General features: G+C 62.2%; 1 protein-coding gene across 1 annotated transcript; it reads left to right on the top strand.

Annotated features, from left to right (window-relative positions):
- The first annotated feature begins 5,445 nt into the window (after positions 1–5,445).
- CBX4 (chromobox 4) lies at positions 5,446–9,971 on the top strand. The gene is made up of 5 exons (XM_017812162.1): positions 5,446–5,587; positions 5,682–5,725; positions 6,403–6,468; positions 7,156–7,222; positions 7,736–9,971. Exons 1-5 carry the CDS (start codon positions 5,519–5,521, stop codon positions 9,065–9,067), a joined length of 1,578 nt encoding a protein of 525 aa, XP_017667651.1. The 5' UTR covers positions 5,446–5,518; the 3' UTR covers positions 9,068–9,971.
- The last annotated feature ends 13,162 nt before the right edge of the window (positions 9,972–23,133 follow it).

Genomic DNA, 23,133 nt, shown 5'->3' with positions numbered 1-23,133 from the left:
AGATCAATCAATCAATCTTTGTGCTTAAATAGCTTGGCATGACCAGCCCTCTTTCCTCTGCAGCCAGGGAAGGCCTTACAAACACTTCTCCCTCCCAGGAAGCATTGCCTGTGTGGGTGGGAGCCAGGAGAGCCCGTTTGTGGGATGAGGCGGCTGCACCCCTAGGGGTGGTGTGCCTGGATTAAGTCCCTTTTCCTGGGCTCACCCCAGCTCCTGCCCAAGAGTGAAAAGTGGCACTGAGTGTCTGGAGGCTCAGAGGGAGGAGTGGGCATGGGGCCATCCCTGCTGCAGGTGGAGGAGTGCATGGACCTGAAGAGCATCCTCACCACCGCCACGGGCAGATGCAGCCACGCCGGGACACACACAGAGACCCAGTTCTGATGGAGAAAATCTCATAATTACACTCAGCTGCCAAGGAACAGCATCGGCTTAAGTGATAAGAGGGGGAAGAGCACCAAGGACAGATCTCTCCATGGCTGCTTGGAGCCGAGGGGGATGATGGGGAAGGTCCAGGGCAGGGTGGGGCCAGTGACAGGCATCAGGCTCCCTGTAGTACGGGGGGAAGGAGTTCCCATCTCCCTCTGCCCCGGGAGGTGGGAATGCTTCCAGGGTGGGAGTGCATCCCAGGCAGCCTGCATTGCTCTGGGAATGTGAGGCAGGCAGGACCTGCTCCCACCAGCTGGGTGCTGAGCCCTGTGCTGTGGAAGGAGGGTCACAGCCAGGGACAGAAGGACTTCAGTGCCTCTTTCCTCTGAATTTCTCCCGACTTGCCTGGCTCTAAGAAGATTAAAGACAGATGGTCTCTGAGGCTCCCTCGATGGCACCCATGCTTGAGGTTGGGGGGGAAGGCACAGTGGAAAAGAGCCCTGGGGAAGGGGGGTTATTCCCAGCTAAGACCCCAAGTGATGGAGCCCAGTGGGAACCTACTGCCCTCCCTGTTACATGCTGCCCTCCCTGCTTGTGCTGGCTGCAGCTCTGCAGAGCAGGGCTGTCACTCCTTCCCTGCAGATGAGCCAGCCTGGGAGCTCCAGGGGTGAGGGGAACCCAGCCGTGTCCCCAGAGTGGCTTCTCTGGGTAGTGCTGCCATGTGTCCTCTCGTGCCTCAGCCCCTCCGTCGGCTGCACTAAACCAGCTCTGCTGTGCTGTGTTAAACTGCTGTGGAAGCACAATGTGTGCTCCTGCAAGTATCTCGTTCCTGGGGATTCTGGAAGTGGCACTAGAAAAAAGCATTCACCCAGCACAGCCCCGTGTGCCCCAGCAGCAGCGATGCACTTGTGAAGCCATTTAAATTTCCACGTGATGACCCAGTTCAGGGTGGTTTCGCCTCTGGATTTTCCCACTGCTGCTGCCTCTGGGTGGGTGGTGGCAGCTCCAGACCTCACTGCCATGCTGGATTTTAAGGCCACCATGCTGACAGCTCCAGCCTCAGGTGCTCAGGCTCCTCCTGAGTGTTACAAAATTCTGGGCACTCGGTGTCTGAGGATACCTGTGTGTGCTCACTGGCCCCGGATGTTTTACTGATAGCTTTGAAGAATGAGCAGTTTTGCAAAGGGATTTTTGCTGCTGCCTGTTACACTGGGGGCAGGGCACATCACTTCAGCTGCTGCAGCAAAGGTGCTGGGGATGCTCCGGGAGGGGGTGGAGGGGCAGGTTCAGTGCATGTGTTGGAGTAAATTCCAGCCCAGCTGCCAGACTTGACTCTTCCTCACCATTTTAAAGCCAGCAATCACTGAGCTTCCCCGCACCAGCACTGGGGCTGAGCTGGGAGGCAGAGGGGCAGCCTGTATTTAGAAGGAGACAATAATTGCAAGTCAGATTTGCTTGTTCAATACTCTATTGACAGATTTGCCTTGGCAACCTGGAACAGGGTTTCATTGTTCACATCGTACTTCATGGCATCCTATTGATTGGGTGGGTGGGTTTAGGTTTTTGTGGGTTTGCTTTTTTTTGTCGTTTCTTTTTCCAAGCCTACCTACTCATCCTTTTCTTGTCTTTCTCCAGCACAGTATTGACCTCGACAAGGGCTGTGTTATACTCTGTTGTTCAGACTGGCCACAACTTCTAATGCAAGCCAGTGCTGACAAAAGCAGAAGGGCAAATCCTGTAGCCCAGCTGGCCAAGGCTGCAGGCGGCCAGGTAGGGATGAATGGGGCCAGTGCCCTCCCCCCCGCTCCAAGGACACGGCAAAGTCCGTTTCTGGCCTGCGGGAGCGGCCTTGAAGGAAACGCTGTAACTATTCATGAATTAACTTTCTGTTATGATTTGGTGCTCAGCCTGGCGTGCTCCTGGCTCTGTAGGCTCGGGAGGAACCGCTGGCCTTGTTGGGGCGGAGGGGAGGAAAAGGCAAGCACCCAAACTGCAGCCTTGGAGTCGCCTTGGTGGAGCTGGAGGATTACAGCTGGAAGAGAATTGCTGTTTTAAATTGCTAATAATGATACAGACTAATGAGCAACATCAGAAATGATGGCACGTGTAATCAGTGCTGCTTGATGGCAAACATAGAGCAGGGCTGCAGGAGCTACTGGCGTACAGGGCGAGGGGAAGTGGAGCATCTTGTTCTGGAGAGGCGGAACCCACCCCAAGCGAGGCACTGACACAGAGCTGGCTCTGGCTCCGGGGTAAGAACTTTATAAATAATGATGAAAAGGATAAACCTAGACAGACATCAGCTCTGGGTACATGGAGGGAATAGGGCCAGCAAGTATTTGAGGGGAAATTGCCTTGGTATGCTTCCTAGCACCTGCAGGAAGCCCATCTGTCTCCGACTGTTAGAGGTTTTGTCTTACAGCTGCACCCCAGCAGCCCCCCCTCGGGATCAGACCCCTGCCTGGGCATACAGGAGGTTGAAGCCCCCAGTCCTCCACCTCGGACAGGATCTTCCTGCTGAAAGCAGCAGCAACTATTGCTGATGCTCTGCAGAGAAAGAGGAATCCCAATTTTTGGCCAGGTGTGCGGTGGAGGGGAAGGTACCCACCAAATGTGTGTCTGTACCTGCCTGATCCACAGACAAAACAGCAACAAACTGCTCGGGACCAACCTGCTGCTTTCTTGGCTTTAAAGGCAGCAGTTGGCTCATGTTCCTTTTGGTTGGAAACCCCTTTCCTTGTCTCTTCTCTGTGATATGCCCCAGCCAGTCAGGAAAAGGCAACAGTTGGAAACGCTTCCCACTTTCCTTATTTAGGCTATTTTGTGTGGTTCAAATAAGGTGTCCTCTTTGGGCCTGACAAAGGGAAAGATGTATCAGTTCATGAACTGCTGCTGCCTGAGCAAGGTAAGAGACAGAAAATCACCACCATTACCATCATTACTGCGAATCATGTGCAATCAGCCCCGTAACAGAAAGCAGATGAAGATCCTGCAGGAACCTGCAGGACGGGAGCTGCTGCTGAGCTGTGGGAGCCAGGGGCCAGGCAGTGATTAAAATGCTTTTAATATTGGTTTTCAGTGTTGCTTTCACTTTTTCTTTTTTTTAATATATATTATATTTCATCAACAGCCTCTAAAACTGCTTCTGAGTCAGGTTCTACAAGATGCCAAGGATGTTTGGTCACACATTTAAAAATATATGTATTTTTTCTATATATGCAGCCAGCCAGACTTTGCCCTCCTCATCGCCTATTCCCGACTGTGTCCTGGGAAGAGCAGAGCTTTCCTTGCCAGGCTGGACCAAGACCTGGACGTGCTCTCCAGCTTACCCAGGGAGGGGAGGAACTGCACCAAATCATGCTCGTCCCTGGGCATTTAGTTTATTGCGAGCATTAGCGGTTTGTGCTCGGCTTGTCTCCTCTGGCAACAGGAGAAGCTGGAAATGTCAAAGGGGAGGGTTAACAAACTCCGCTGGCATAAATTTCAATGAATGTATGTTTCTTAGGAAAACCACTAAGTTAAAAAAAAAATTAAATCTTCCTGTGTGTGCTTTCCTTGGGCTGCTGTTCACAATGGATAATAATTCTTACATTAAGCCCCTTCGGTCCTCCAGGGAAATCAAAATTGTAATATCAGTTTGCTTTTTATTGGCTCGGCTCTGCGATCGTGGCGGCTGCGTCTTTGTTAGGGGCTGCGGCGCGGTGACATTCAGCGGTGCCTCCCGGTGTGTCCCCTCCGGGCCCGGGCAGCGCCCCCGAGGGCGCGGGCTGCTGCCGGCCGGGGCCGCGCGGGCCGGGGTCGGACCGGCCCCGGGGGGACAGGGAACATCCTCGGGGGACGGGGGATGCTGCCCGACCCCCGGCAAAGGAGCCGCTCCAGGCCCCAGTGCCGCTCGGGCTCAGCCCCGTCCCTCCCGCACCCAGGAGAAAGTCGCCGGGAGCCCCACGGGCGGTCCCGGCCCCGCGGGGATCGGCCGCCCCGCCCGAGGGCCGGCGGGATCGTGGTGGCACCGGGACCCCCCGCCCACCCCGACCCCCGGGGTGTCCCCGGTGTCACCCGACGGGAAGCACAGCCCGGCACCTGCGGGAACCGCGCCCCGGGAGCCGAGTTCCCCCGGGAGGGGCCGAGGACTCCACGCCGCGCCGGGAGTTGCCCCACGGGTGTCCGTGGTTCCGCCGTCCTGCGCCCGGGGTGCGGTTCCCGGGCCGCTCCCGCGGCGGCGGCGGGGAGGCCCGGAGCTACCGGCCCGGGACTCTCACCGGGACGGTGCCCGGCCCCGCTCCACCTGCCCGGGGGAAGGTGCCCCCCGCGCCGGCACGGCTGCGTTTCCCGGAGCAGTGCGGGGAGCGGCCGGGTGGCCCCGCTGGCAGCCGCGGACACGCGCGAGGCTCAGCCGGCTCCCCGCGATCCGGCCAGCGAGGAGCGGGTGCGCGGAGCCGCCCGGCCCGGGCTCCCCGAGCGGCCCCGCCGTGCGCGGCTTCCGGCACCGGCGGGGAAAGCGCCGCCACCTGCCCCGGGCCCGGGCCCGCCGCCGCTCGGTGTCCCCGGGCCGGGAGCAGAGCGATCGCGGGGACCCGCTGGGCAGCGGGGCGAGGGCTCCCCCGGGCAGGGTCGGGCCCCGCGGTTGGCGGCAGCGGCCCGGGCCATGTCGGGGTGGGCGCCACCGCCTCCCGGGCCCGGGGCTGCCCGCGACGTGGCGCGCCGTGGAGCCCTCCCGAGGGCTCGTCCCCCGCGGGGACCCCCCCGCGCATCCTCTGGCCGGACCCCCCGCCCGACCCCTCTCCCCCCACGGGCGCGGGTCGCGCACCTGCCCCGCGGGCTGTGCCGCCCCGCGCCGGCCCCGTGGGGGCCGTGCTGAGTCACGCGTGGGGCGGGGGCCGGGCTGCCCGCGCCCCCCCTCCCCGCGCCGCCGTGCCCGGCCCCCGCCCGCCCCCTCCCCGCCTCGCTCCCCGGCAGGGCTGCGCCAATCCCCCGGCCCCGCCGCTGACGGGCAGCCGGGCCCGGGAGGCGCCGCCTCCCTGACGTCTCGCTCCGGGATTTGCACGGTTGCGGTGCCGCCGCTCAGTGTCTGTCGGGCCGGCGGCGGGAGCTGCCGGAGCCCGAGCCCAGCTCGGCTGCAGCGCGGCCCGGCCCGGCCCCTCCCGGCTGCGGGATGGAGCTGCCGGCGGTGGGCGAGCACGTCTTCGCGGTGGAGAGCATCGAGAAGAAGCGGATCCGAAAGGTGCGGGGGGCGGCGGCGGGGGGCGGCGGGGGCTGGGGGCGCCGGGGGTGGCGGTTCCCGCTGACGCCGTGTCTTTGCCTCCCGCGCCGCGCAGGGCAGAGTCGAGTACCTGGTGAAATGGAGGGGATGGTCGCCCAAGTGAGTACCGACACCGGGCGGGGATGGGGCCGGGATGGGGCTCCGGGAAGGGCCCCGGCCGGGGCGGCGGGCGGGCGGCGAGAGGCGGCGGCGGGGCCCGGCGGTGACGGCGGCGGGAGCCGAGCAGGCGGCGGCTGATGTGCACCAGAAAATGGCTCCTTCCCCCTTTCCCTCCTCGGAGTCGGGCTCCATATTGCAGAACCGAACGGGGAGGGGGGGGGCGGGCAGGAGGGGAAAGGGGGAATAACCGCAAAAATCGCCCGCGTCGCCCCGCAGCCCCGAGAGCCGCCGCCGAGGCGGGGGCAGCACCGGCACCGGGGCGAGCGCGGTCGCTGCGGAGCGTTCGGGGTTCGCATGACAGTGCGGTGGGGGGGGACCGGGACGCGGCGGCCGGGTCCCTCCTCCGCCCCGCGGCCGCTTTCCTGGGTCCAGGAAAGGGGATTTGGAAAATTTCATCATGACATGCCTGGAATTCCTCCGGAATAATAACTGCGCTAAATAAACAGTTCTGTCCCCGCGACGCCCCCCCGGTCCCCTCCCCGCCCATCCCCCTCTCCCGGGACCCCATCTCCGCACCCCGCTGCCATCGGGCCCGGTGCTGCGGGGCGGCCCTGCCCGGGACCCCGGCCCCGCCGGCGGGGCCCCGCGGTGACGGCCGCTCTCCTCCCCTCTCCCAGATATAACACGTGGGAGCCGGAGGAGAACATCCTGGACCCCCGGCTGCTCATCGCCTTCCAGAACAGGTGAGCGGCGGAGGGGGTGGGTGCGGGAAGGGCGGCGGGACCCTCGCCCGGCGCCGCTCCCGCAATTGCAGATGCGTCACGGAGCCGGGGGCCGCGCCGGGGGCGGCCGCGGGCCGGGCCCGGGCCGGGCTGGGGGGCGCGGCCCCGGCGGGGCGGGCGGTGCGGGGCCACCGGGAAACGCTCCGGGTCAAGGTCCCCCACGCCGCGGTTCCCCCCCTGCGCCGCGGCCCCCCCCCCACGCCGCGCCTCGCGCTCCTGCTTCCCGGGATTCGATGCCGCGAGTGGAGGAGGCGGCGCTGCTGCTGCTGCTGCTGCTGCGCTTGGACGGGCTTCGGCTTTTTTTTTTTTTTTTTTTTTTTAAAGCCTTTTTATTTTTTTTTCTCTTTCCGCGCATTTATTTCCTGGAGTGTTTTGGCGCAAACTGTAAACTTCAGCCCCTCGGCGCAGCGGGGGAGGCGGTAGCGGGGAAAGCGCTGCCTCCACGGAGTGCCTGTGCCCCCGGCCCGCTGCCACCTGCGGGCCCCCCGGCCTGCGGCTCCGCTCCTGCGGGCCCCGGTCCCCCTCCTGCCCCCCCCCCGCTGCACCCACGCAGGGTCGCTGGCACCGGGGAGCCGCCGCGGGGGGTGGGTTCGACCCGGGGGTCCGCGTGCCGCCCTCGGGCCTCGCCGTGACGCTGTGTTCCCGCAGGGAGCGGCAGGAGCAGCTGATGGGATACCGCAAGCGGGGGCCCAAGCCAAAGCCGCTGGTCGTGCAGGTAAATGCGCGGGAGTGCAGCCCCTCTCCCTCGGGCACTGTTTGCCGCGACCGTCCCCGGGGAGCCGCTTGCAGCGGGTTTCATCATGCTGAGGAGGCTGCGCGGAGCCCGGGGCTCCTCACAACACCCCGGGGACCCCGGGCCCCAGCGCTGAGCTCAGCGCTCCCCCCTCCCCGGGCTGCAGGGCAGCCCCGCTGTGCCCACGCCCGGGTGGCATTAGCAGGCTGCTCGCGGGCTCGGCAGCGACCGTCCCGCTCAGCCCCCGTTCCCAGACAGCTGATTGAAGGGGGCTTTTCTTCTTTTCATTGCTTCATTAATCTGGAGCAATGCACAGCCTCTAAGTTGGAGTGGGCTGGGGCCGCCTGCTCAAGGACGTGGCGCCCTGGGATGCAGCGTCCTGTAACGAGAGCTGCTGGAGGAGCGGGGGTTCCACCGGCGCCTTCAGCACCCGCTGGAGCGCCGGCACCTGGTTCTCCGGCCTGTCTGAGCGCGGCCCTTGGTTTTGTGTTGCAGCTTCCCTCCTTCGCCCGCCGCTCAAACATCCTCACGGGGCTGCAGGACCCGGCTGTGGACACCAGGCCCAAGCTGGACCTCAGCTCCTCCGGCAAGAGCCAGCAGCACCAGTATGAACTCAACAGCAAGAAGCACCACCAGTACCAGCCCAACGGCAAGGAGAGCAGCATGAAGCATCAGTCCCACAGCAAAGGGAAGTATTACTACCAGCTGAACAGCAAGAAGCACCACCACTACCAGCCGGACCCCAAGATGTACGAGCCCCATTACCAGCCCAGCAGCAAGGAGCCGCAGGGCCAGGCCTGCTTGGACAGTAACAAGACTCCCCTGGTTGCCCACCCAGACAAGTGGGCTCATGGCCCAGCCAAAAACCTGCTGGGCCCAGTCAAGAACCTCACAGCAGAGAGCAAAAACGGGGCCGAGAAGAACCTGTCCAGTGGCACCGGACCGCCCCCCCGGGACAGGGTGACCAGCAATGGCCTTGGGGGAAAAATGAAGATCGTCAAGAACAAAAACAAGAACGGGCGCATCGTGATCGTCATGAGCAAGTACATGGAGAACGGCATGCAGGCCGTGAAGATCAAGTCCGGGGAGCCTCCCCGGAAACGGGCTGCAGAGGAAAGGACTCCAAAGAAGGGTGGGGAGGAGAAGGTAGAGGCTTGGAGGAAGCCAGGGGAGGAGAGGGTGGTGGGCAGCAACGCCCTGAGCAAAGCAGAGGGCGAGGCCCGGCAGCCCCCTGCGGAGCTGGACGAAAGTCCCCAAAAGACTCCCTTGGCCAAGGAGCTGCCCCTTCCTCCAGCGGAGCAGCCCTTGCAGCTCACCACCAAGCCAGACCTCGTGCCCTGGTCCTTGAGTCCTGTCTGTGAGCACAGCCCTTCCTCCATGGGACTGAACCTCTCCAGCGCTGGCTCGCGGAAGCGCTGCCTGTCAGAGCCGCACGTGGAGCGGGAGCCGGGCAAGAAGCGCCTGACCTCCCGGAGCATCAGTGCCCCCACCTGCCTCAGCCCCCCAGCCCCAGAGCGGCCAGAGCCACCCGCCCAGCCGGAGGTCATCCTGCTGGATTCGGACCTGGACGAGCCCATAGACTTGCGCTGCGTGAAGCCGCGGGCAGAGGGTGAGGTGGCCCTGGCGCAGGTGAAGCCGGAGGTGCCGCCGCCACCGCCGGCTGAGAAACCGGCCACGGAGCCTCCGCAGCCCCGGGAGGCCGCGGAGGAGGAGGAGGATGAGGCTGAGTCCCTGCAGGAGTTCAAACCCTTCTTTGGGAATATAATTATCACAGACGTGACCGCAAACTGCCTGACCGTGACCTTCAAGGAGTACGTGACGGTGTGAGGTGGGACGGCGGCTGCTCCCCGTGGGAGCTGCCTGCCCGCCCCGGGGCCACCGGCCCCACAACCTCCTCCAAGGTACTGGTGCCCCTTCCCCGGAGCCCGTGTGCCCCTGCCCGCCGCGGCGGCCAAGCCTGCCATCTCCACCGAGGGGACGCCGGGACAGGGCCGGGCACAGCGGCCGTCCCTGCCACGTGGGGTGACCTCGCCGCTGCTCTCGCCCTGTGGTCGGGGGCTGCCCCAGGACCTGCGGGCGATGGGACACGCCAGGATGGGACCCGCCAGTTACTCAGAGTTATAGTATTATATTTTAACAGTGCTAACTTGTCGAGTGATTCTTGCTCCCGTTTGTACGTGGTGTTATTGAAATGTATTGTTTGAGCTGAAAGCTGGTCGCTCCCTGGCCACGCTAATATATTTATTTGTAGGTATTTATATAATGAAATATAAAGCCTAGATTTATGGAGTCCCTAGATCACCTTATAAACTATATCAAACGACTATTTTCTGTTCTCCTTTTTAACCATTGAGCATTTGTTAGTCTCAGCCCCTTGCCCTCCCCACGACCCGCAGGACCATACCCGTATATATTTTTTGATACTGTACACATGTGGTGTTTCTATGTGCAAAAAAAAAAAAATGGTTATCTAAAGCTAAACGAGCTATTATAGAAATTGCTGCTATTAGAAATGTCTAAACTATAAGCTTCCAATTATTAATTGCTTGAATGTAAATATTAAATGGAGATGTTGAAAGTGCATTTGATGTTCTGCAGCTAGTGTAGGTCGGAGTGCAACGCCCAGCTGCTGCGAGCTGCCAGCGGCGCGTCCTGGTCCGAGGGCTGTGTCATGGGGAAAGAAATGTATCATGCAATCATGGCAAAGGACTATAAACCTTTACAAAAACTACCGGGATTTGGAGTGCGTTTGTTGCGGCACAGGGATGGCAGGTCTCTGTGCGGGCAGGCTGCGGCCAGGCTGCCCCACAGCAGGGACCTGCAGGTTAAACCATCGGCTCTGAGATGAAGCATACTGAATATAGTTCTGATTTTTCAGCCAAAGAGTGTCTTGCCCACAGTGCTGTGGGCACCCTGTGTTCTGGGTGGGCAGCGAGGCTGTGGGAGCCTGTGGTGTGGTTCTTCCCTCTCCCCACAGTGCCAAGGCAGGGCTGGGCTTCTCCAAAATGGGCTGCGTGAGGTCTGTGATGAGAAACTGGGAAGGCTGTGGAAGCACAGGCTGGAAAGGCAGCACAGGGGATGATGGGTGATTGCTGCCATCCATCCCAGTGGTGTCATCCCAGTGTTGGGGAGGGTCGTGGTTAGATGAGAAGTTGAACAGAAAGGAAGATGGTCCAAATTCCACCAAGAAAGTTGCAGAGGTCTCTGAAGGAGATTAATAATTCCTGGAGTCCACTGGAAAATACAGCACGGGGCTAATTCTTTACAAAATGGCTCACAGGGTGGTGGCAGCCCAGCAGTGGAGCCCCTTCAGCCCATCTGTGGGCGGCCAAGATACAGCACATGATCCCCACCCCCCCAGTGACCCCCTGTCACCTCCCCAGAAACAGTCAAGTGCCTGGGCAGTGCTGCCCTCCAAACCTCCTGCCAGCAAAACACTGCCAGCCTCTTGGGCTTTTGATCAAAGTTGATTTCTCTTCCAGCAAAGATCTTGGTTGAAATATTGGCACGTTGATGTGTGTGGTCTGGAGCTTCAAGCTTGTGAGAAGCAGAATTAGTTTGTTTGGGTAAGGTGGGCCCTACAGTGGTACCTGAGCTACTTGAGGTGTGGGTGAGTTGCCCTGTGAGAGCCCGAGGGCTGGGGGGCACCCAGCAGGCTCAGCCCTGGGTCCTGCTGTCACATGGTGCCTGTCTGTCCGGGCGTGTGGCAGCGCTGTTCCCAAAGCACAAATAACCCCCTGTCTCATGTTGCCCACTTCTGGGCCACCTGGGCTTCCCAGGTGTCATTCTATTTAAATTCCAAACTCACTATGGTAATTGTTGCTTCGTAAATCCTGAGGGTTGTGGGAAGTTGGGACAGAATCCAGCCAGATGTCATCTGGAGTGGGTCACAGTGGGAACCCCTGCATGTGCCATGTCAGCCCAGGTCTTGCCTACAGAGTTTCTCATGTCAGAGCTGGAGCACTTTTCCAAGGTAGTTTGAATTAAATGAAGGAAAAGGAGCCAAGGAGCCAATGGGTGTGATGCTGTTTTTCTCGCTGGGGCAGCTGAAGAGGCTTGTATCCAAGTAGGACAACTGACTGTGGACACTGTTGTCCCAGACGTTGGTTTTGGTCTGGTGTAGCTCAGGTGTGCTGCTCAGAGCGCTCGTGTTGTGGGAATGGCTTCTGGGAGCTGACTCCAGGAAGGCGGCTCCATCCCAGCTCTTTGGTTAAACTGGTTGATGTGGGCAGGGTGAGTGCTGACAGCTCACTTTCACTCCTGTTTCGGTCGATGCCCCAAAGCCAGTGGACACTTGGGTGATGTTCAGGGCTGGGATGTTCACCTGCCTGCATGGAGACCCCAAAGCTGGTGGAGAGCAAGTGGAAATGGTGAACTCTGATTAGAATCAACATTTGCCTGATGGCCGTGCTGAATGTTTAAAGGGGTTTTAATCAACGCTTTGTGCCACCAGGGCTGTGTGGGTGACGGGCTGAGGGTGCTGCAGAGGGGGTGTCGGGGCAGGTGAACCTCAGCCCACAAGGGGGGTGCCAGGGGATGGGTTGGTGGGAAGCGTTTCCCTGCCGTCCCAGGCTTCGCTATCAGAGCACATGATCAGAAATGATGCATTTCCCTTGATTAATTAAGCTAATGGTTATCTGAAAACAAAAATGGCATGGAAGAGGAGACGCATGCTCAGAATGCAAAATGTGATTTATGAAAGGGGAAGTGCAGCTCGACAGACAGCAGCGGGAGCCAGTGCAGGAGCGGGGCCGGGCTGCGGCTCCAGGGCAGGGCAGCTGCCAGGGCACAACTTGCTCTTTAGCCACACAAAGGTGGATGAAACCCACAGGGTTTCTCACAAATAGCAGGTTGTGTCCTTGAATGTGGGCTTGCAGGCTCCGGGCCAGAGCCTGAGCGTCGCTGCTGCCGAGAGCTGGCTCGGCAGCTTCGTTCCCTGGGCTGTAGGGGTGTGAGGCTCTGGGCAATTAATAACTGCTCACAGGTTTGCAGTTAGCTCAGCTCATTAGCATTTCTGAAAATGGAGGGTGTTGTGTTGCCAGTTTTTAAGGGAACACTGTCCCTCTGAGCATGTGTTTCTGAGTTCCCTCCCCTGTGCCCACCACCCCCGGGGCTGCAGAAGCCCCTAAAGCCCCCTCTGTGCCGGCAGCAGCCGTGGTTGGTTTGAGGCACCATTTCCCGGAAACCACACAACCAGATATTTCTTACTTTAATAGTTTGATCATGTTTATCACAACTCCAGCAGCTTCCTGTGCTGTGAAAGGTGTGATAAGTAGTTACTGGTTTAAAAGCTGCGCCCTTCCCTTGCTGGGCTGGTTGGCTGGAAGAGATGGAGTGTTTGGATATGAATTACTTATTCCTGGTGCTCTCTTTCCCTTTTAAATGCATCAAACCTAAATGCCTGTTACTGAGCAAATTAATGTGGAGTCCACAGTGACTTCCAATGGTTATCAGAGTGATCCAGGGTGAGATGGGGCGTCACCACGCTCCATTAGGAAGACCGGTGTGCTCTACATTGAATGTATTTCCCAGGAATGCGTTAACCTCTGCTTGGTTTGGATTTATTCCAGACAAATATTTGCTGATGTAAAAGGAGAATTTGTGTTCGTCTTTGAGCCCTTCTGAAAGGGCTGGATGGATCCATGGCCCTGCACAGAGGAGCGCTGCAGCTCTGTGCTGGTGCTTTCACGTTCTCCCATGCCCATGGGGGTACCAGTGTCACAGCAGTGCTGGGCTGGATCCAGCTCTGTCACCAGCAGTTGCCCTGGCCCTGTGTGGTTTCAGGAGGTGTCAGTGTGATCCCTGCTCCACTCAAGGGATTGGAACATCATCCCCAGGCAATGGCCACAGGGCAGCAGCAGCATGGGCCCCAGGGTTGGGTGGAAAGGCTGCATCCCTGGGGCGAGGATGCTGCAATGGAGAAGGATGTTCAATAAACATGTAACATAGAGCCGATGTCTTTTAACCAGAATAAGAAACAGCCTCAGGGGAATGGGAAGGTCCAGTCTGGGAATGGGTCCAGACTTCCAGGTTCAGACTGGGAATGGGAGAGGAGCCTCTCCTGGAGAAGGGCAGAAAGTGTGGGTGGCCGTGTGCTGTGTGAAGTGGAGGATTTCCCAGGCAGTTGGGGCATTCACTGCTTTTGCTCACACGTGGGTGGGGGCAGCTCCTCCAGGCAGTCATTTTGCATTTTGTGGGATTTTTCCTTTATTTTTCCCATTCTTCTCTCCTTTTGATGTGCAATGTCAGGGGGTGACTGTGTGACTTTGCTGAATGCGGTGGCCTCGGTGTCTGTCCCCTGTCAGAGAAGTCAACAAGAAGGTAAAGCATTCATGGTCTCATTCTGCGGGGGAACCCACTGCTTGGGCTGTTTTTCTAGGCCCGTCCCCTTGAGCACAGCCATGCACGTGTTGGCTGCTGTGAACAGTTTTATTTAAAACTGGATCCAGTGGGGCTGATCCAGCAGCCACCAAGGGGGTTTACTGGGTTTTTGAAGGGGTTGGTGTCCTTCTGTGTGGGAGAGCAGCTGTGGGAGGGCAAGACTGAGGTGCAGCCCCCTCGCCAAACCGGGACAGTGAGGGGATGGCGAGAGGATGGTGAGACGGCTTCCCTGCTTCCCCACCCCTGAGCCCCCTCGCCTCTCTCATCCCGTGGGGCTGCTTCTGGTTTGAGCAGTCAAAAAAGCCTGGCAGTAGGAAATCCTCAGTCTCTCCACAGATAAGATCATTTGGATTCAGCCCAGATTCATGTGAGATCTGTGTCAGAGCAGACAGAGGGGACGGCCACAAGGACACGGCTCTGTTCACGTTCTTGCCAGAAGAGGAAGGCGGCTGCACAGGGTCAGCACGGCCCAGACCAGCTCCAGGTGCTTCCAGAGCCTTGTTTAGTGGCTCTTGAGGATCCCCTGTGCCTGGGAAAACTCCTGCTGCACCCTGAGCTGGGAAAAATCCTGTTATAGGCAAACCAAAGCAGCTCACACATTCACAAGGCAGTTGGGCCAGCAGTGCCTGACCCAACCACGGCTCTGTGGCGTGGCCGGGCCTCGGACAGCGTCAGCATGGTGATGGAGAGTGGTTGTGTGAGTGAGAGGTTGGATGGAGATGGGGGCTGAGGTCCTGGCCCCCCTCACTGCACTCCTGAGAAGGGACCCCATGATTGCTTCAGGGAGTGACAGAGAGGGGGACGGGGTGGGTGACATGGGAGAGGAGCTGAGGTGGCTGCAACTGGATGTGTGCAGCCTGCTGGGGAAGGAAAAGAGGGTTGGTGGTGAGTTGGAAAGGAGACTGGAAAAGGAAAAGGGACCTGGTGGTGCAGCTGCTCATAGAAGCCATCCCTGGCTCTGTGCCGGCATGTGGAGTCTCGTGGACACTGAAGGGGTGTTACTGCATGACAGACCTTTGGGTGAAAATGGGAGAGAAACGAGGGTCTCTGCAATGATGAAAGTTTGGGGCAGGCCCTGGCAGGCCTGAGGGTGGCTGGGGTCTCTTCCCCCAGGCTGGGACCCGCCAGTGCCTCCCGTCACCCAGGAGCCATTTGCTGGCACCTCCTGAGGTCGTTTCTCACAGGAGCCGTCAGTTCAGCTGACACCTTAATGTAGTTTAAAGCAAACTGCAAACATGAAGATTTATTTTTATCGAAGGAGCAGGCATATAAAACACACTGCAACACAGTGCAGCCTGGCAGGAACCACCCTGGATTCCAGGAGCCAGGCTGTGTGCTGTCCCTGGGTGACTCTGCTTGGCAGCAGGCCCTGGGGTTCCGGGGTGGGGAGAGAAGGAAACCTAAACACCAACTGTCAAACCCTCCAGGATCCCCCAAACCCTCCAGGAGCCCTGTCAAACACCAGCACCTTTTTGCAGGGGATGGTTGAGCTCCACCAGTGCTACAGGCTCTGTCCCAGGAAGCTCCTGGGAAGTGAAGCATGGCCACACTGCCATTATCCAGGCTTTTTATACATTGCTATTTTGGCATAAAAGTGCTTCGTTGGAGGTGAGAAAGGGGATAGATAACCTAAACCATTCAGAGGTGTTGCTGTTGTGCCGTAGCAGCGAGGGCAAAGCCCTGCAGATAGAGAAAATAAATGTAAAAGCCTTGGATATTATTAGAAAATGCATTAACAGCAGCCTGAACGGAGGGTCTGAACTGATGGAAGCTTCAACAAATGTGTATTTAATGTTGGATATAAAAACTGTGCTGAGCAAAAAATTCTGGTTGGGCCACTGTGAAGCCACATCACCTGGGATGCCTCTGGATGCTCTGTCTTTGTCCACAGTAGGGATGAGCCTGGGATGTACAGGACGAGGAATGGTGGTGTTTGGTAACTGCTCTGAAATGAGGCACAGATAGAACAACCTGCCCCAGGGAAGGGTCCACCCGGGGCCCCCGGGTTTGCCCCTTCCCCTCATGCCCAGCACGGGGACGTTGTCACTTCGTTTATGAAGCACAAGAATAGGAAATCCAGGATGACTCAAATGTCACACGCTATCCTTCGGCTGAAGCTAAGGGTGGAAAATTGCAGCCCAGGAGCCGCTCCCAGAGCTGGGAACGGCGAACTCGGACTCAGCGTTTCCCGCCCACCCGGTGCCGCCGGTGGCGGGGGGGGGTCGGCGAGCTCAGCCCGGGGGCGGCCGGTGCGACCGGACCGCTCCAGGGGATGCTCCGCGGAACCGTGTCACGCCGCGTGGGCATCGCCACGCCAGCCCCGAGGCGGGACCGCTCCGCAGCCGCTGGAGAGAGCGAGGAGGCGGCGGGGGCGGCGAGCGGGGCTGCGGCAGCGGCGGGAGCGAGTGCGGGCTAAAATGGCCACGCCGGGCTGCGGGCGTGGGCTGTGCCGTGCGGGAAGGGCTCATCCCACGGGCGGCACGCTGGGAAAGGGGAGTCAAACCGCATCGGGGAGCGCGGGGATGGCAGGGGGGTGGGCAGCGCTTGGCCCCGGCACTGGGGAGAGCGGCCAGGACCCCCTAAAAATGCCCTTTGTGAGAGCCTGGGCATCGCGTTTCAGACGACAGGGGTTGGGGGCGTTCCCCCCTCTGAATTTCTGGGTTCCTGTCCTGGTGCCACCCCATCTCCCGCACCCCGGGGATGGATGCCCCTTCCCATCGCCGTTGCCTCGGAAGGAACGGGCTCCTCAAGCTCGGGAAGCTGCTCGGAGCTCACAGTCCCGGGGACATGGGAAAAGAAATATTTTATATTTTGTCTGAAAGAAAAAAAATTAAAATGGAGCGTCAGGTTCTTTTTAATACCAAATACAAGCTTCGGGGAGGTTTGTTCGGTATCAAGGAGCCACCGAAGCACAAAATAAATGGTAATATTCACATATGCTTGGAAACGTTAATTTTCACATATGTTAGTAATTCCACATGGCTGAAAAATGAAGGCTGAAGCGTTGTCCTCGCTGTACCCATCCATTTGCCGTGCGGTGCGAGCCAGGCTGTCATTTTAACATCAGGAATGTGTGCTGGGTCCAGCCGTGACACTGTCCTTCCTCTGCCTGTGTCCTTCTGTCAAATGAAGGCACCACAACAGATAAACCAGGGGAATTCATGGTGGGTTGTGCAGAGAAGAAGCTGCGGTGGTCGGACACCAGCGGTGCCTCCCCTCTCCCCGGCGACTGGTGGAATGATGCCTTATCTCGAGTTTAAGGGCTCAACCTGACCCTGAGCCATTTTTAACCCGAGGTGGGAAGAGCCCTCCCTGGATGTCTCTCTCTGCTTTGAAAAATCCTTCACTGGCTCCACGGTAGCCGCTTTCCTGATGTGTTTCCTTTTTGTAGCTCCACCACCTGAAGCAGACCCACTTTCCCAGAGTCTGATGCTTTGCTGCTTGAAGATTCTTTAACTCTCTGGACTCAGAAATAACTCCTAGAGCAGAGCCCCAACAAGAAAGGCGTCTAATCTAATGTATCCCATTTCCATATTTTGTGCTGCAAGCAGCAATTTGTGGTTCAGCAGCAGCGGCTGAGCAGGGACGAGCATTATCACAGGAATTCCTTCCATCTCTCGCCTGAGTATGTGACAAATAAGTCTCGACCGTGGCATTGTCTCTCTGCTTTCGGGCTGACAGATTTAACTCTGCTTTCTTTCTCTGGCAAGGCAGTTCTGCCTTTGCCCAGCGCCGCCCCGCCCCCTCCCGCAACCCTCGTGTGACTGAGAACTGCTGCCTGGTGCCACGTCCCAAGTGCTGGGAGATGAGAAAGCCCAGCTTGGGGGTGGCACAGGGACCGTGAAAGTAGCACCCCCGTGGCCGTGGGCTGAGAGCGGCCAGCCGGGGACTCAGCACAGCCCGGTGTGAGCTGGAGTTCCACGAGGAGGGGAACCTGCTGGGGGGCACCTGGGACGGTGTCCTGCGAGATGCTCAGTCACAGGAGGGGCTGCGATGAGCGGGGGTTGTTGCAGAGAACCAGCCCGGCAGCCGCTCGGTGCGGGGCTTCGGGGCTCAGCCATCCCTGGGGGGTCCCGGGACCTTCCCCCGCCGGGGCAGGGTGGGTTCCCAAAGTGCCCCCGAAGTGTGACCCTTTTCTTGCTCCTGGAGAAGGACCATGGCAGGAGGAGCCAAGGGCTGAACCTGCCCGGGGCATTGGGAGCCCCCCGCGAGCACGGGGGGGTTTGCGGTCAGGGATCGCTCTGTCCCCGCATCTATTCACCCCTGCCTGAGGAGTTAAACAACAAATCTCCGCGGCAAGGAGCGTCGTGTGCAGCCGCTCTCTCGGTGCCACCGGGAACTGTGTCGCATGGCGGGGGGGGGAGAGGGACAGGGACGGCACCGCCACCGGGGAAGGTTCCCCGTGTGCGCAGGGGACCGAGGGCAGAGCCGGGCGGTGGTACTGCTCGGTGTGTGGCACTGGTGAGCCCGCTTTCGCGTGGAACAGCCTCCGGTAGCTCAAAAGAGACACTGAAATATTGGAGAGGAGTCGGGGAGAGGCGGAGGGATGGCATAGGGGCGCGGGGAGCCCCAGAGTGAGCCACGGGGGTGCCCGGCCTCCCGAAGGGAAGGTTAAGGATATTTTGATCAGCCTGTAAACCTCTCCCAGGGAAGAAATTCGGGGGCTCCGCTGAGATTTCCTTCAGCAAACGCAGACATGGCAGGATCCAGCGGCTGAGTCCGCACCGGCAGGAGCTGGAGCTGGAATGCGGTGCCATTTTCACCGCGTCAGAAAAAAAACATCCAGGTGGGAGGGCAGAACCCAGTTTGCCTGGCATAGCTGGGAGAGAATCCCTGGATCCAGCCCCCGGCTGCTGCGGCAGGAGGCAAATAGCGAGGGGAGTGATCCACAGCCTGTTGGACAAGGACAGGCGGTGGGGGCTTATAGTGGCCCCCCCAGTCTTAAACCTCGCACCCGGATATTTTATGTACCCCGTGGTCCACCGTGCCCTGCTGGGTTTGTGTCTTTATGGGTGGCTTTTATAAGACGAATCCCCTCCCTCCAGGGCGCTGCCCGCACCCCACCGCACACCGGCACCTCGGGGCGCGGGAAAGCGGCTGCGGCGTGGGGCTCCCTCTTACCGGGTGCTCCCACGCGCGGCCGCAGTGCTGCGTGTCCAAGAGTCAGATGGCAGCCGCGGGGAAGCGGAGCAGAGGTGGGAGCCCCCCGCCCGGGGTCCCACGTGGGACCCGCAGCGCTGTTTGTAGTGGGACCGCGAGGAAGGGACATCGGGGACGGGGGGAAGGAGATGGAGAAATAGAGAGGGTGGGGGCCCGGAGGTGAGATAGGGAAGATTCCCCCGGGAGAAATTGGAACGGAGCAGGGCAGAGACCGGGGATCCGCCCCGGGACGGTGCAGCACCGGCGGCTTCGCATGTCTCGGCGCCCGGGGGAGTCGCAGCGAGAAGCCGGGGTGCTGGAAGGGGCCAGGGCGGCTGCTGGCAGGGTCTGCGGGTGTCCAGCGCCGGAGGCAGGATAAGGCCCACCCTCCGCAAACACAGGGCAAGCGGGCGGTCCTTGGTACCCGGGTCCCGGTTCCTCCCGCCGCGGGAGGAAACGTCCCGCGGTCCTGGCAGGGGCGGGAGGAAAACGAAACAGGGGCGAGGAAGCGGCGGAGAGCGACAGCCCGGCGCGGCTGGGGTGGAGGGCGGCTCGGCCAGGCAGGGGATGCCCGGCTTGGTTCGGTCCAGCCCGGGTGGGGCTTCCACCCGCATTGCCGCAGTGACGGGCGGCAGAGCGCGGCCGGGCCGGCGGGCTCGGCGCGGCGCTGCATTGCAGCACTGCATGAGCCCCCTCCTTCCCCACTCCCTTCTGCGCCCTCCGCCGCCGCTCAGCTCCGGAGGTTCAGCCCGGGGCACGCACCGGCCCCGCCGCGCTCCGCATCCGCTCTCATGGGGCATCGCCCGCGTCGTGCCACATCCGACCCCCTCCCCCGACACGGGAATGCAGCCGTGGGGGAGGGACGCGCACCCACCGGCAGGGTTCCCTGGTTGGTGTCAACCAGGCGTTCATCAGACCCCGCGCGAGTGGAGAGACTGGCCCGCCCCGTCGGGGCATCCGCCATCCTGCCCGCCCATTCCCGCGCCCCCGGTGCTGTCCCGCGGCTCGTCCCGGCCGCCTCCCTCCGTCCCCTCGCCGCCCTTCCCGCCGGTCTGGTCGTGCTCTTCGCCACGACGGCGCGCCCGGCCTCGCGTTGGCCAGCCAAGCACTGGCCAGTGTCGTCCCCACGGGTTTCCCGCGAGGGCCTTTGGGCTGGTCCCGCGAGGAGCCGGGACCGCCACCGGAACCGAGCAAGGCTGAAGGATGCTGTGCCGAACGGCACGGCGCCGTGGCGGACCCTACCCGACGGGACGTTCCCCCCGCCCCGAGGGGCACTTGCGATGCCCATGGGGAGGGCGGAGGGAGGCGACCAGCCCCGCGTCCCCGGTCCATCGGGAAGAGAGTCTGGTGACCACGCTTCGGGATCCTCTGCTTGGGGAGAGCGTCCCGGAGATCGGTGCCAGCCCCGCGTGACAGGGTCCTGCGTGGACTCAGACAGTCATGATCCTCGGTGCTGCGTGCGCGGGGCGCGAAGGGGAGCGGGGCAACCCCGGTGGGAAGGTGCCGGCGGTGGCCACGCGTCCCGGGACCGGCCCCGCTGCCAGGTGCGGCGCGGCGGGGGTGGGAGGCAGCGGGGCCACGGGTCGCGAACGCCCCGGCACAACAGGGGCCCGTTCCCAAGGCTCCCGCTCTGTCTCTGCTTTGGGAAAACGCCAGCACGGTAACAAAATGGCGGGGAAAGGGTGGGATTGTCACGGAGAGCCCTGCGGCGCAGCCCGGCCACCCCCGGCCCCGCCCGCCAGGGCTCGGGGCGCCCGTCCCGGCGGAGGGCAGCGGGGCAGGGGTCCCTCGGGCTGTGCCGCCGCCCGGCCCCGCCGCCCGGCTGAGCTCCGGTGGAGAAGCAGCTGCAGAAAATGGCTGCTCGGCGGAGCCCGCTGAATCCTGCCATGGGGGGGGACGGCGAGGAAGCGGCGCAGCCCTCCCCGCCGGCCCCCCCGGGGAGCCCCGGGGCAGGCGGCGCGGGGGGCGGCCGGAGGCTCTGCGGGGCGGCGGGACCTCGGCGGAGCTCGGTGCGTGGCCTCACCTGCGGCGCGGGGGGGGGCGCGGGGCAGCCCGCCCCGATCGCGCCCGGCCCCGTAGCGCCAGCCCGGCACGTGCCCGCAGCCCCCGCCCGGTGCCCGCCGAGGGCGGCGGCGGCTCCGAACCCGGGAGGGCGCGGTGGAGGGGCGGCGGATCATCCCCCGCAACCCGCCGCGCAGGAGGAGCCCCGGCCCCGCAGCCGCTCCCGCAGCGCCCGGTTTTGCTTTCGGTTTAAAATAAAATTAAAATAAAATACATAAAAATAATCGGGCCGGGGGGACGCGGCGCCGTGCGGCCGCGACTCGGCCACGCGCCGGCTCCGCGCCGAAGCCGCAACGAAAACTCGACCCCACGGCCCCGCACCGTGTCGCCGCCCCCCGCCCGTGACGGCGGCGGACCCCCGGGCGCCTGGGCGCGAGGCAGGAGCGGACACCCGTGGGTGCGCGGCTGGTGCCTGCGCTGCCGGAGGTTCGCTCTCCGCCGGTGATTTTCGCGGGTGTCCGCGAAGTGAGGGGATGTCCCGAAAACGGGAGTGTGGGAGCCGGACCGGGGTGATCCTTTCCCCACAGGAGAGCGGGAAATCTTTCCCGTTCGGCTGGTCCACACCGTGGCGACTGGACATGGGAAGGCGCTTTCCCGCGCCGTGAGTGCATCACGGGTGGCGCCCGCGTGCGCGGAAGCCGCTGTCTCCGCCGCGCACGGTGCGAAGGGCGCCGGTGCCTCCCGGGAATACCTCGCCCGGCGCAGCGCCCCCGGCTGCCTCCCTCCGCAAAGCCCCCGAGTCTCTGTGCCCCAGACGGGGGTCACTCGTCCCCCCGCTCCCCCTGCCCACTCGAAGTCCCACTCGAAGGCGGAGCAGGGGGGCCGCCCCGTCCTGTCGGCTTTCCCGGCCCGCCGTCCCGCCGGACCCTCTGCCGCGAGTGGGACGGACTCGGTCGGCCTCCTCCGTGACCCGCGTTGCGGAGACAGAGGACCGGCCGTCCCGCCGCACTTCTGGAGCGCCGCGGGCTCCCGCGTGCCGTCGGTGCCCACGGAACACCAGCGGCGAGATGGGGGGCCGGGAGCCCCGGGGCGGGAAGGGGCAGCGAGGCGACAGCGGGGGCCGGGGGGCGCGCGCCGGGGCGGTGAGTCGGGGTCCCCCGGTGTGAGGGGGGTCCCGCTCTGCCCCCGCGGGGTCCCGGCGGGGGGGGCGCGGGGCCGTTCCGCCCGCGAGGGCCGTTGCTGCGATACCGACGGGCCAATCAGCGCCCACCAGCTCACCCGGGCCCGCGCGCCGCTGCCTTATATGGTGCGCGCCGTCCGCGGGGCGCCGCGCGCATCGCCATATAAGGGCATGAACCTAAATACAGCGCCTACCTTGGGCGGGGCGGGGCCGGGGGCGGGGCCGCGGGGAGGGCGGGGCCGGGCCGCGCCCCCCACCCCACAGGGCCCGGGCCTGCCGCCGCCGACCCTCCCCGCGGCCGGGGGAACTCACCGCCGGTCATTAGGTGGATTGCAAATGAGCAGCGCTTCACCTCTAATTGCTTTTGTTAAAAGCGGAGCCGCGGGAAGGGCGGTGACGGGAGGGGATGGATAGGGACGGAGACGAGACTGAGCCGGGCAGGATGTATGATAGGGGTAGCGGCAGCCCCGGGCGGCTGCGGTCGCACCCCGTCTCATCAGTCACATCTACGTCAGATTTCCCCGGCGGGGCCGCCGCCATCGGTGTCGCCGGGCTGCGCGCCGCGCTCCGTCCCACTCCGGCCCCTGCCCACTCGTGACGCTCCCGTGGCCGCTGCAGGGAGCAGGTCCGTCCTTCTGCCGTCCTTGCGGGCCGAGCAGCGCGGCCTCGGCGCGGGAAGCAGCCGGTGGGACGGAGCCGCACCGGCTAGACGGGGTGCAGGAATACCCCGGAACGTTCCCGTTTCCTCGCCCCACGCCGCACTCGGGCCGGTTCCTCCCTCTCCCCCTCCGCAAACAGCTCGTGTTTATGTTCCTACAAATAATGAGCAAATTCAGAATCCCCAGGAACAAAAGATCTTTTGTGCAGAGCGCTCGGAGCCTGGAGCGGGTGATAAACGGCGCCCCCGGTCCCGGGAGCGGCGCTTTTCTCGCCCGGGGCGTTCGGGGTGACCCGCGAAGCTGCAGTGGGGCGACCCCGGCGCCGGGGGTGATGAGGGGCTCCCGGTGCGTGTCGGCACGCCTGGAAAACGGGGAGAGGGCGCTTTGCCGTCGGGGCGCCCCGTGGACGCTCCCTCGGTGGGGACTCCGCCGGTCAGCCTCGCCGGAGCAGGGGGCTCGGGGCACGGCGGCCCCACGGGAGCAGAGATCTGCAGGACACGCGTGAACCGCTGCCACGAGGAAGACCGATGCGG

This window comes from Lepidothrix coronata, unplaced genomic scaffold (assembly GCF_001604755.1).
Source record: "Lepidothrix coronata isolate B3197 unplaced genomic scaffold, Lepidothrix_coronata-1.0 Scaffold34, whole genome shotgun sequence".
Classification (NCBI taxonomy): Eukaryota; Metazoa; Chordata; class Aves; order Passeriformes; family Pipridae; genus Lepidothrix; species Lepidothrix coronata.
This window is presented reverse-complemented; position numbering and strand designations above follow the sequence as displayed.